Consider the following 13,098-nt stretch of genomic DNA (forward strand, 5'->3'; position numbering starts at 1 on the left):
GGCCAAATTGCACCAAATTTGACACTGCACTCCTTTGGGTCCTGAGCAATACACCTGCCAAGTGTGAAGTTGATCGGATGAGCGGTTCTCGAGATATGCAAAGGACACACAGACAGATTCCTTGCTTTATAGTTAGATGCTTATTTTTTGTAGAGCTTCTTTTCTCATTAACAGGGCTGCAAATCAACAGCACTACAAACAAAGCAAAATATTGTTCCATATGGCTGCTAAAATGTTGCCTCACAATACCAGCCCACTATTTCATCTCTGTCACCGAGGGAGTCGGAGGGGGAGCCAGACTGAGGGTAGTGAGGGAGGGGGGGGGGGTCAGAGGAGTTGAAGGATACTGTTGACAGACATGCTGAAAAGTCTGAATCCCCTCTTGAAAGAAAAGGGGAGCAAAGTAGAGACGTGTCCGTCCACAAGGTCATCCACTGTGTTCTGTCAGTGGGAGGCTGTCCACTAATCAAGAGCAGGTCTTTGCCTGTTTATGTCTCTCTCTCTCTCTCTGTCTCTCTCTCTGGAGTTTGTCTCTTTGACTGTGCTTTCTTCAGGTCAAATCATTGCTCACGCCTGATTTGTTTTTCCTGCTTCTATCAATATAAGCAGAACCAGTATTGGTGCCTACATATTTTGGCTATATTTGGCATAGTCTAGCCTAAACTTTGGCATCTCTCAAACTACCAATTTAATGCACAATATGTAATTTTCTGCCGCTAGGGCAGGGGTCAGCAACCTTTACTATCAAAAGAGCCATTTTAGGCAAAAAAAAATCTTTCTGGATTCGCAAAACATTTGATCATTGTTATGAAGGTAACACAGTTTATAGTCTAAGTATAAAGTAAACTGGAAAAACAAAGTTCGGAAACTTGTGTTTGGTGGATTATTTCTCTGTTGTTCCAATGCTAATGGTCATTGTATTTTACATGGTTGGAAAGCCTGTTTATTTACCTTCGCAATGATGTCCAACTTGTAAGGATCATGCATTTGTGGGATGAGCAGCACAGCTGATTATGTGGGTAGCGCCTAAGTGAAATATGCCAAAATGCTCTGTCAATGGTAAACAGTGTATTCTCCTGTTGGTATTGACTCTTGTTTTGAGTTGTTTGATGGATTGGATGATTGAACTCTATCAGTAACAAGGAACAAACAAGACATATTGGCAATTTTACACTTTATTCATTTAATACACCGTCAGGAGCCTCAGTAGCGGTGGAAGATCCATACGCAGCCACAACAGCCTGGCACCTCCTCCTCATGCTGGTCACCAACCTGGTCACATGTTGCTGTGGGATGGCATTCCATTCCTCAACCAGGATTCGTTGCAGGTCAGCCAACGAGGTTGTGTTGGTCACTCTAACACATACAGCACGCCCAAGCTGATCCTACATGTGTTCAGTTAGGTTGAGGTCTGGACTCTTGGCAGGCCGTTCCATTCTCTCTACTCCCAAATTGTGGAGGTAGTCTGTGATAACCCTGGCTCTGTGGGGGTGAGCGTTGTCATCTTGGAGGATGAAGTTAGGTCCCAGATTGTGGAGATATGGGATAGCACTGGCTGCAGAATCTCATCCCGATATCTCCCTGCATTGAGATGGTCTTCAATGATGGCAAGCCTTGTTTTTCCAGTGAGGGAGATGCCGCACCCCCACCATGACACTGCCCCCACCAAAAGCTGTTACTCCATCGGTTCAACAATCAGCATAGCGTTCTCCACGTCGTCTCCATACTTTAGCCCTACCATCCAACATTCGCAGACAGAACCTGGACTCATCACTGAACATGACATTCCCCCACATGTTCAGGTTCCATTGTCTGTGTTGTCGACACCAGCTCAAACGGGCCTGACGGTGAAGGGCAGTCATTGCAGGCTTCCTGGTAGCCTTATGAGAATACACTGTTTACCATTGGCAGAGCATTTTGGAAAAATTTTCTTGGGCGCTACCCACATAATCAGCTGTGCTGCTCATCCCACAAATGCATGATCCTTACAAGTTGGACATCATTGCGAAGGTAAATAAACAGGCTTTCCAACGATGTAAAATACAATGACCATTAGCATTGTAACAACAGAGAAATAATCCACCAAACACAAGTTTCCAAACTTTGTTTTTCCAGTATATATAAGTCTAATGCAGTGAGGGCCCAAGTGCAAATGTACTACGGAGTATTAGGGCCACATTGAGGGAGATATCGAGAATAAAGTCATAACTTAACGAGAAAAAAAGTCTTAATATTACGAGAATAAAGTCATAACTTTACGAGAAAAAAGTCTTAATATAACGAGAATAAAGTCATAACTTTACGAGAAAAAAAAGGCGGAATATAAAGAGAATAAAGTCATAACTTTAATTTAAAATTTTAATTAAAGAAATCGCAATATTTCGCCTTGCTTACAGTATCGCAATATATTGATATATATGAATTGTATCCCCTGTATCATGATACGGATCGTATTGCCTGTATCATGATACGCATCGTATCCCCTGTATCATGATAAGCATTGTATCCCCTGTATCATGATTAGCATCGTATCGCCTGTATCATGATACGCATCGTATCGCCTGTATCATGATACGCATCGTATCGCCTGTATCATGATACGCATTGTATCCCCTGTATCATGATACACATCGTATCCCCTGTATCATGATACAGATCGTATCGCCTGTCATGATTAGCATCGTATCGCCTGTATCATGATACGCATCATATCGCCAGATTCTTGCCAATACACAGCCCTAATATAAAATATCGGTCTAGTCGTTTTTAGAAATTTTAAGTTCCATATTATACCTTTAAGTCACCTATTTGACCGTTGTCTCTGATGAATGACGTTGACATGGCCGTTAGGTCACACCCCTCTGGATCAGATCTTGTATCCATGTGGTTCAGAATAATTGCAGCTCCGCTGTGCTGATTAGAAAATGGATCCTTTCAGCCTTCCGTCTGTGTCTTCCTCTCTGTCTCCTGCTGCGTCTGTGGCCGTCTTTGTCCTCCTTTCTGTCTCGCTCCCACGTGTCTGTCCGCGGATGTAATTGTGTGCTTACGTGCGCGCGGCGTGTGTACGAGAGGCCTCTGCTGCTGTCAGCGAGCCTCCCCTGCCTCATCCCCCTCTGTCTGTCAACCCATCAGTCTCTCTCTGACAGCCACCTGATTACCCTAACCCTTCCTGTTTCTAGCAGAGGATGTGGCCCCTAAAAAACACCCCCACATACACACTGACAGAAGTTCCTGTCTGGACCGTAATCCTCAGTCGCTCACTGGCAGGCTGCTGCATCCTTCTTGCACACACACAATACAAACATATACGCCAAATACTTGTCTGCACGTCGCCCCCCCCTCAGACCCCCCCACCCCTGCCCCACCCCCCGCTCAGTCAGAGCTATTATTATGATTATTATAATAATGACACCAGTATTCTAGTACTGCAGTGCGTCATTCATCAGATTTTTGGGGGGAAACAGCAATTACTGCTGCTTATTTCATCACTAAGCATCAGATGTGCTTCCTTCATTTTGTATCATGCCGTCTCGGACACGGCAACATCTCCGTCCACCGTTCATAAAGTCATGCAAACAGACTTCTTCCTTCGTTCCTTCTCGGATTGAACTGATTTGCAATGGTACGGTTTCCTTTGCCGGGGGAACAGGATTTTCATCTCCAGCCCTTTAAAAAAAAAAATTATTTGTGTGGATTGTTTTACAACAATCTTGCAATAAAAGTGCCGTAAAACTCGAAGAACAAAATAAACACAGTGTAAAATAAGAATTTGCTGCCAAATGCTTTAATAGTCAGCAAATTAAAGACTCATTATAGGGATAGTTTGAGTGTTTTGAAAGTGGAGTTGTTTGAGGTACTTATCCATAATCTGTGTCTTACCTACAGTAGATGGTGGGAAATATCCACACGGGAGCAAAGCGATGTGCAGCTGTGGACGGGGTCGGCAAAAAAACATATTTTAGCCACCTAAAAGAAAAGCTCATCCAAAAAAAAATCAATGTTGGTTAAAGGGTACGCTATATTTGGAATATTTTGGCCAGTTTATCTTGCTGTCAGACAGCTATACACTCTATGTTTCCAACGGGGGAACTGAAGGCGTTGTCAAGCAACCAGAGAAAAACAGTAATTTTACCTTGCAGAAAACAGAACTTACTGGTCTACCGCTGCCTTGATCGGCTAGTTAGTTTGGTTTATTGAGTGACTTATTGGGTGAATTTGAACTAACCAAAGTCGCACAATAACGCAAACAAACTAATCGATCAAGGCAGCGGTAGACCAGCAACACCCGTGTTCTGCTAGGTAAAATTACTGTTTTTTTCAATGGAGTCTGGTGGCTTTGGCGAGAGCATAGATGGATACAACGGCTACAATTCCCCATCAGAAAGGGCTGTCTAACGGCAAGGTAAAGCAGTGAAAATATTCTAAATGTAGCGTACACTTAAACTGATCTTGACTTTTTTAGGTGAGCCTTTCTTTTAGTTGTCCAAAATCTGTTTTGCTGCCGGCCCCGTCCACACCAGTAAAACCAGTGATTGAATAAAACATGCATGTAAGTAATGTAGACGGTGCTAATCTTTCTGATTGTTTTGTAGTCACCAGGAGCCCAGGTGGCCCGAGGACCACTTCGATAGAGACAAACGGCACGCAGAGTGGGACTTCAGTAAAGAGTTCTTCTGTGATGTTCCAGGTAAGACTTTGAATACAGAAACGACACCAATCTAATTTAGACCAGATGATGAAGATCTCTGAATTACATAACTCCCACGCATCCCTCAAAAGGATCCTGGGTGAACTCAAATGAACCTCACTACAACACATTATACATTATAAACACTGGTATGATGAAAATGTATTTACTGTTTTAATAGGGATGTATTTTGAGGCTAATTAAACCAGCAGTAGGCAGAATATTTTTTGCATCATTGGGCAAAAATTCCATAATAACCTTTCAACATATTGTAATTCAAGAGTTCTGAGAGAAAGCTAGACTTCTTCTCCTCCTCATGGCTCTGTTTTCAGGCTTTAGAACATCTAGCCTGTGACAGGAGACTTTGACCAATCACAGGTCATTTCAGGGAGAGAGAGTGTTGCTATTGGCTGTTCATTCAACGGAGGCAGCTGTCAATCACTCGCGAACTCCGACCAAACGGTCAAACTAGGCAGCGCTGATCAAATCTGAATCAATATTCTGTTACTGTAATGACTATTTCTCTCCTCAGATGTTTTCAGAAACATCTTGTAGTGTACTGTTCAGCTGTTACCGTTTTATAAAAATAATTTTTTTTTTTAATCATATTTGCTCCAATCCTACCCACTGCAGCTTTAAAGATAAAAGATCTTCAGAAAAGAGATCGGTTTACTTAAAAAAATAAAAATGTACTGTTTACCCAAATAGGCGCGAGGTATAGCTGCATATTTGTGTCATATTTCCTACATTTTGAAGATGCCGGTTTTCCCATTTACGTCATGAACCTCTTTTCTTTATGCAGGTGACAGCTACTCCAGACTGGTGTTCACATCAGCTGAGGGGAAGAACCTGTGGAGCATTCAGGCCATCAAATCCATGTGCAATCTGGACAACACAAGGGTGAGTAGGTAGAGCAGCACAACCCCTGAGACTGGTAATGATACACTTGTCGCCATTATTAACTAAGCGTTTTGGCTCTTGTGATTTTGGTTAACTTTCGACACTTTTTATATCTATCTTTATAATTTTTTAATGATGATTAATCACATGATTGTCCATAGTTAATCACGATTAATCGCAAATTAATCGCATATTTTTATTCTGTTCTAAATGTACCTTAAAAGGAGAATTGTCAAGTATTTAATACTCTTATCAACATGGGAGTGGGCAAATGTGCTGCTTTATGCAAATGTATGTATATATTTATTAGTTGTAATTAATTAACAACACAAAACAATGACAAATGTTGGCATTTAGCATAAAAAAATTGCTCAAATCATTACATGTCAAACTGCAGCCCAACAGGCAACAACAGCTGTCAGTGTGTCAGTGTGCTGACTTGACTATGACTTGCCCCAAACTGCATGTGATGATCATAAAGTGGGCATGTCTGTAAAGGGGAGACTTGTGGGTACCCATAGAACCCATTTACATTCACATATCTGGAGGTCAAAGGTCAAGGGGACACCTTTGAAAAATTGCCATTCCCGTTTTTCCTCGCCAAAAATTAAGCGCAAGTTTGGAACGTTATTTAGCCTCCTTCAAGACAAGCTAGTATGACATGACATTCCTTAAACTTTCTAGTTTCATATGATACCAGTATCTTCACTCTAGCTTTAAAACTGAGCGCGCTACAACCTAAAAATCACAAGCTTTGTTAATGCGTTAAAGAAATTAGTGGCGTTAAACCGTGTTAACACGTTATTATGGCGTAAGCTTTGACAGCCCTAATAATGATATTTATTATTTGTCTCTGTTCTCAGGTGCGCTCCCATCGTGACTACTGGAGTCTTTGTCAGCGTACAAACGACGCCTCCTGTTGCCCCAGCTGGACGCTCGGCAACTACATCGCCGTCCTCACCAACCACTCGTCCTGCCAGAAGATCACGGAGCGCGACGTCTCGCACACGCTCAAGATCCTGCGCTCGTGCGCCAAGTACTACCACAACGGCACGCTGGCATCCGACTGCTGGGACATGGCTCTGCGGCGGAAGGACCAGCTCAAGTGTGCCGGGGTGCCGCGGAAATGCGCCAAGTACAATGCCGTCTACCAAATCCTTCACTTCCTGGTGGACAAAGACTTCCTCAGTCCCAAGAGCCTGGAGCTTCCGCCACCCGTGCTCAAACACAGCATGCTCTTCTCCCCCACGGAGAAGGGAGAGTCCATGATGAACATTTACCTGGACAATTTCGAGAACTGGAACTCATCGGACGGCATCACCACGGTCACGGGCATCGAGTTTGGCATCAAACACGACCTCTTTCAGGACTACCTCCTCACGGACACGGTGTATCCCGCCATAGCCATAGTGATCGTCCTGCTGGTCATGTGCGTGTACACGCGCTCTGTTTTCATCACCCTGATGACGATAATAGCCATCATCAGCTCGCTGATCGTGTCTTACTTCCTTTACCGAATGGTCTTCAACTTTGAGTTCTTCCCCTTCATGAACCTCACGGCGCTCATCATCCTGGTCGGCATCGGCGCGGACGACGCCTTCGTGCTTTGCGACGTGTGGAACTACACCAAAATTGACAAGCCGCACGCCGAGCTGGCGGAGACGGTCGGCGTGACCCTACAACACGCCGCGCTGTCTATGTTCGTCACCAGCTTCACCACCGCTGCTGCTTTTTACGCCAATTACGTCAGCAACATCACCGCCATACGCTGTTTCGGCGTCTACGCGGGCACCGCCATATTGGTGAACTATATTCTCATGGTGACGTGGCTTCCAGCCGTGGTGGTGCTACACGAACGCTACCTGCCCAGCATGTTCCCCTGCTCCAAGCAGCCCCAGCACCAGCACCAGCAAACTGGTTACTGCACCTGGATGTTCTGGGCCGGTCTTTGTCAGAAGGCCAACAAATGCCTGTTCACCGTCTCCGAGGCGTCTCGGATCTTCTTCGAGAAGGTGCTGCCCTGCATCGTCATCAAACTGCGCTACCTATGGCTCTTCTGGTTCCTCGCCATCACGGTGGGCGGGGCCTACGTGGTCTGCGTCAACCCGAAGATCAAGCTGCCGTCCCTGGAACTGGCGGAGTTTCAGGTGTTCCGCTCCTCGCACCCGTTCGAGCGCTACGACGCGGAGTACAAGAAGCTGTTCATGTTCGAGAGGGTCCACCACGGCGAGGACCTCCACATGCCCATCACCATCATCTGGGGCGTGATGCCCGTGGATAACGGGGACCCCCTGAACCCCAAGAACAAGGGCAAGCTGATGCTGGATAGCACCTTCAACATCGCCAGTCCGGCGTCTCAGCTGTGGATCCTCAACTTCTGCCAGAAGCTGAGAAATCAGAGCTTCGTCTTTCAGTCAGAGGAGCAGGACTTCACCAGCTGCTTCATCGAGACATTCAAACAGGTCAGTACTGCTGCATGTGTATTAAGTATAACATGTATTAACCCTCTCCACTCCACCCATTTTTTTCATAGACACATTTTTAGTCTTTTTTAGGGGGAGATAGCAGGTCAGCAGTAGATCACAGGAGTGGTGTACATCACCTGAAAGCTGGGAACCTGAAGACTAATTCAGCATTGTGTGTCAAGTTGTTCTAGTCATAAATCAGAAATAAACATTCATTGATTAATAAAATAAATAATGAATGTGTATAAGGGTTTAGAACATGATGATGGTCATCCCCATGCTCTATTATGTCTCATAAGTTGTTGCAGCAATTTTCAGGTTGATACCATTAGTTACACAGATTTGTTGTTAAATTTAACCATTTTTTACCACTCGAGAATTGATAAAAATTATCAATAATCCCTCCAAAATACCACATTAAGATACCAAGACCTTGAGGAACACCATAGAGAAAGCCATGCTGTGATTTGGGATCAAAAGCTTTTGACATTTCGAGAATTCAGCAAGAATTGCATTTTTTGGCGACTGGATGGCGAGCACTTCTGTTGTGTAAACTGCTCAGAAACCCCCTTATTGTCAATCTAGCTATGAAAGCCATCCTCTGAATGCTCTAGGTCTCTAGTCTGACTCGTGGGTACCCATAGAACCCATTTACATTCAGTGATCTTGAGGTCAAGCGACACCTTTAAAAATCGCTAGGCCAGTTTTTCTCTCGCCAAAATGTTGTTTAATTTGTAGCGTTAATGAGCCTCCCTCCCGACAAGCTAGTATGACATGGTTGGTACCAATGGATTCTTGAGGTTAAAGTACTATAAGCTGTTGAAGGACATCTTACTGGCACTACCCAGTATAAAACAAAGTTGAATGTGACCTAATTGTATTACAAACTTTACACCGTTGTTTAATGTGTGAAGGTCTTGAAAAGAGTCACTGAATAGAGTAGGGCTGACCCGAATGCTTCGAAGCTTCGACTGTCTAAAAAAAAACTAAGAATATGAATACTGATTTGGAGGTCGATATGTTTTACATACATAAGTATGTCATTATAAAGTATAAATCCCTAAATAACCCCATGAAATAAGGAATAATCCCACACATTATTTATACTCAATATTAGTTATTAGGGATGCACTGATATCGATACCGGTATCGGGTCCGATACTGTGCTCATGTACTCGTACTCGCAAAACGGCTCCGATACAACGGCACCGATACCACTTTAACAGCTGGCTGTTAACGAGGGTCTTTTGGCACAGAGAAATACTTGTATCGGTATTCGGTATCGGCGAGTTCCCAAATGTAAGTACTTGTACTCGGTCTGAAAAAAAGTGGTATCGGTGCATCCCTAATAATTATTATTAGATATTCTCAGACGGATATCGCTATTTGTTATGTGTAGAGGTGCATCTGTGTACGGTAGTGCGGCAGCGTCACCGCTCCGAAGCTTCGAATACTTCTCACTGAAGCTTCGAAGCCCAAAAAATTGTATTCTGGACAGCCCTAGAATAGATCAACTTTAACCTCCCACTTCTTTTACCAGTGGATGGAGAACCAAGACTGTGAGGAGGCTTCCGTCTACCCCTGCTGCAGCCAGTCCACCTTCCCCTACAAGCAGGAAGTCTTTGAGTTGTGCATCAAGAGAGCCATCATGGAGCTGGACCGAAGTACTAACTACCATCTGGACAGCAAGACGCCCGGACCTCGATTCGACATCAATGACACCATCAGAGCCATAGTGTTGGAGTTCAAGAGTACCTACCTCTTCACCCTGGCCTACGAGAAGATGTACCAGTTCTACCGGGAGGTTGTACTAACTCAGTGTTTGCATGGTGTTACTTTACGTTTTCTATGTGTTTCTCCTGATGTTAATAATCGTGGTTCTGTTCCAGGTGGACCTCTGGATCGACGAGGAGTTACGGTACGCCCCGGCAGGCCTCAGCCACGGCTGGTTCATCAGCAACCTGGAGTTCTACGACCTCCAGGACAGCCTGTCGGACGGCACTCTAGTTGCCATGGCGCTGTCGGTGGCTGTGGCTTTCAGCGTTATGCTGCTGACCACCTGGAACGTCATCATCAGCCTGTACGCCATCCTGTCCATCGCCGGCACCATCTTCGTCACGGTGGGCTCCCTGGTGCTCCTGGGTTGGGAGCTGAACGTCTTGGAGTCCGTCACCATTTCCGTGGCTGTGGGGCTCTCCGTGGACTTCGCCGTCCACTACGGCGTGGCCTACCGGCTCGCCCCCGAGCCCGACCGCGAGGGGAAGGTGATTTTCTCCCTCAGCCGCATGGGCTCCGCCATTGCCATGGCGGCGCTGACCACCTTCGTCGCCGGGGCCATGATGATGCCCTCAACCGTGTTGGCCTACACCCAGCTGGGCACGTTCATGATGCTGATCATGTGCATCAGCTGGGCGTTCGCCACCTTCTTCTTTCAGTGCATGTGCCGCTGCCTGGGACCCCAAGGGACCTGTGGCCAGATCCCGCTGCCCAAAAAGTGTCAGGTGTTCTCAGAGGTCACGTCCCTGAGCCCCTCGCCTCAAGGGAAGGGCTCCGGCCTCGGGAAGTACCAGCTGGACAGCAGGGGCGGGGAGGTGGAGCATTACGAGTTGGAGCCATTGGCATCCAGTCAGAAAACTGAAGATAAACCCAGAGAGGAGCAGGAGGTGTGCGCTCAACTTTACAACGGGATCCCTCCTCACCACCACACCGCTCCTTATTCACACATCCATTACAAGAGCAAAACAGAGACCGACAGAACTGGCCCTGAGAACGGCCTCGTAGAACGGCTGAGCACACCGCCCAGGTGCCAGTATTCTCAAAACACTAACTGCACATGTGGGGACCCTCCTCCTCCTCCTCACCACCTGTCTCAGCAGTGGACCCCCCACTCCTGCACTCAGCCTCCCCAGGACCCTCCTACCTGCCCTCCCACCCCTCAGCTCTTTCCACTCTCAGGAAACGCCCCAAGCAAACCGAACGCAGCCCTGGACCCAGTCTACGCGCACATGGAGTGCCGCATGCACTACGTCCACTGCCCCCCTGCCCATTTCCACCACTGCTCCCAGGGAAGAGTAGTGGCCCCCAGCAGGCAAGGACCTGCCCACAGCTGCCATCTCAGGAAGTACTGTGTCCACACCGCGAGCCTGCAGGCCGGTTCAGCCAGAGAGCAGAGACCCGCGACGACCGCGGCTCCGAACCAGGACGGCGGCCCAGCTCCCGGCTCGGAGCCTGCGGGGCAAGAGGTAGACCACAGACATGAAACGAGGCCCTCGAGCCCCGACAGCAGCCAAATTATCAGCACCCCGGCCCAGACTCAATGCCCTCCCCCCTCACTGGGCTCGCCGCACACAACTAGTCACGAAACACAGAAGGGAAGGGTCAGCGACAACCACGCGTCCACCACAACCACAGATACAACAACGCAACCAGACACTTGTAAAATCCCTAGCAACCAGGAGAAGCTCAAAAGTATTCCCGTCACACGGGAGGAAAACGTCAAAAAGTGCAACTCCAAAAGAGAGCGGGCATCCTCCGCCTCGCCAAAGAAACTCTACTGTTTTAGCAGGACGTTGAAAGTGAAGTGCAATTCAGCTTCAGAGTTTAACGTGCCAAAAACTGAAACCAGCGTGCCTCCTATTGCAATAAACACCAATCCTTCTTCTGAAAGCTTATGCTGATGATGAATTGGTATTTTAATAAAAAACCTCAATCCAGAACAAACAGCAAATGTCCAAAAAAAAAAGTAACGATGCCTATAATGTGCAATCAAACAAGGTGTGTGATGCTGACCAAGTGCCTCAAAGTGTTTCATAAAACAACCACTAAATATAATCTGTTTACGTTTCTTTTTTATACTCACCAGGTCTTCACATGCCAGATTACATATTCCATTTTACATTAAGTTAAAGTTATATTAGGGATGCACCAATTTTTTCAGACCGAGTACAAGTACAAGTACTTACATTTGGGTACTCGCCGATATCGAGTACCGATACGAGTACTTCTCTGTGCCAACAGACCCTCGTTAACAGCCAGCTGGAGGGTGTGAGCGACACACGGCAGGCTGCGGAGTCCCGCATACGAGGCGGTGCGCCGCGACCGGCTCTAGGTCAGCTTGGAAAGGCTCGGGGCGAAGGTTGCTCGCAGCCGCAGCTTTACAGAGCTCCCCGCCCGGACCTCGCCGCATCGTCGACAAAGAGCTCGCTGCGCCCTCTCTCCCGGCCGTGGACAGCGGCAATGTCGCCAACCCACCCGACCTGTCTTCAAACGCGGACCGAGGAGTCTAACGCACGCGCGAGTCGGAGGGTGCAAGCAAAACCCTGTGGCGTAATGAAAGTGAGGGCCGGTGCGCGCCGGCTGAAGTGGGATCCCGGCCCAGCATGGTCGGGCGCACCACCGTAAAGTGGTATCGGTGCCGTTGTATCGGAGCCGTTTTGCGAGTACGAGTACATGAGCACAGTATTGGACCCGATACCCGATACTGGTATCGGGTATCGGTGCATCCCTAAGTTATATCATTATGGGAAATAATGGTGTTTTCACAAAGGCATCTCCATGAAAATTAAAGTGTTATATATTAATATGCTCATACAACAGCCATTTGCACCGAGGATGAAATGGAATAGTACATATTGTGTGTAATTATAAATATATGTTGTCAGATATGATCACATCAACCATACAACAGAAATGTGCCACATTTTACAAGCTGGTAAAAAGTCATTGCCTGACACTTTTTGTATTTATGGGAGCTGGTGTTAAATTCGGTGTGTTTCGAGTCGCCACACGCCTCAGATAAAAGATGTACTGTATGATTAAAATGTCTTTTTTATTACTTTTGTCCTGCTGGCTCCTATTGTCTGCTCTTCCTATCTTGTGTACACACACACACACACACACACACACACACACACACACACACACACACACACACACACACACACACACACAGACCATAAAATGAGACGAGGCTCCGTTCAAAGAAGAGGGTATATCTTTAATCATAACAGTCTACACCTGTTTCATTGTCTCAGGACTGCTGGCGCC

General features: G+C 46.5%; 1 protein-coding gene across 7 annotated transcripts in view; it reads left to right on the top strand.

Moving 5' to 3' along the window:
* The window catches only part of disp1 (dispatched homolog 1 (Drosophila)), a 130,608-nt gene extending 117,722 nt beyond the window's left edge, over positions 1-12,886 (top strand). For all 7 annotated transcript variants that reach the window (XM_074615814.1, XM_074615815.1, XM_074615813.1 and 4 more), the window contains 5 exons: positions 4,593-4,687; positions 5,490-5,587; positions 6,451-8,049; positions 9,593-9,856; positions 9,942-12,886. In XM_074615814.1, coding sequence (XP_074471915.1) covers positions 4,593-4,687; positions 5,490-5,587; positions 6,451-8,049; positions 9,593-9,856; positions 9,942-11,729 — 3,844 coding nt within the window. In that variant the 3' untranslated portion in view covers positions 11,730-12,886. The remainder of the gene's footprint in view (positions 1-4,592; positions 4,688-5,489; positions 5,588-6,450; positions 8,050-9,592; positions 9,857-9,941) is intronic.
* Positions 12,887-13,098: the final 212 nt, after the last annotated feature.

This window comes from Sebastes fasciatus, chromosome 18, assembly GCF_043250625.1.
Source record: "Sebastes fasciatus isolate fSebFas1 chromosome 18, fSebFas1.pri, whole genome shotgun sequence".
NCBI classification, from domain to species: Eukaryota; Metazoa; Chordata; class Actinopteri; order Perciformes; family Sebastidae; genus Sebastes; species Sebastes fasciatus.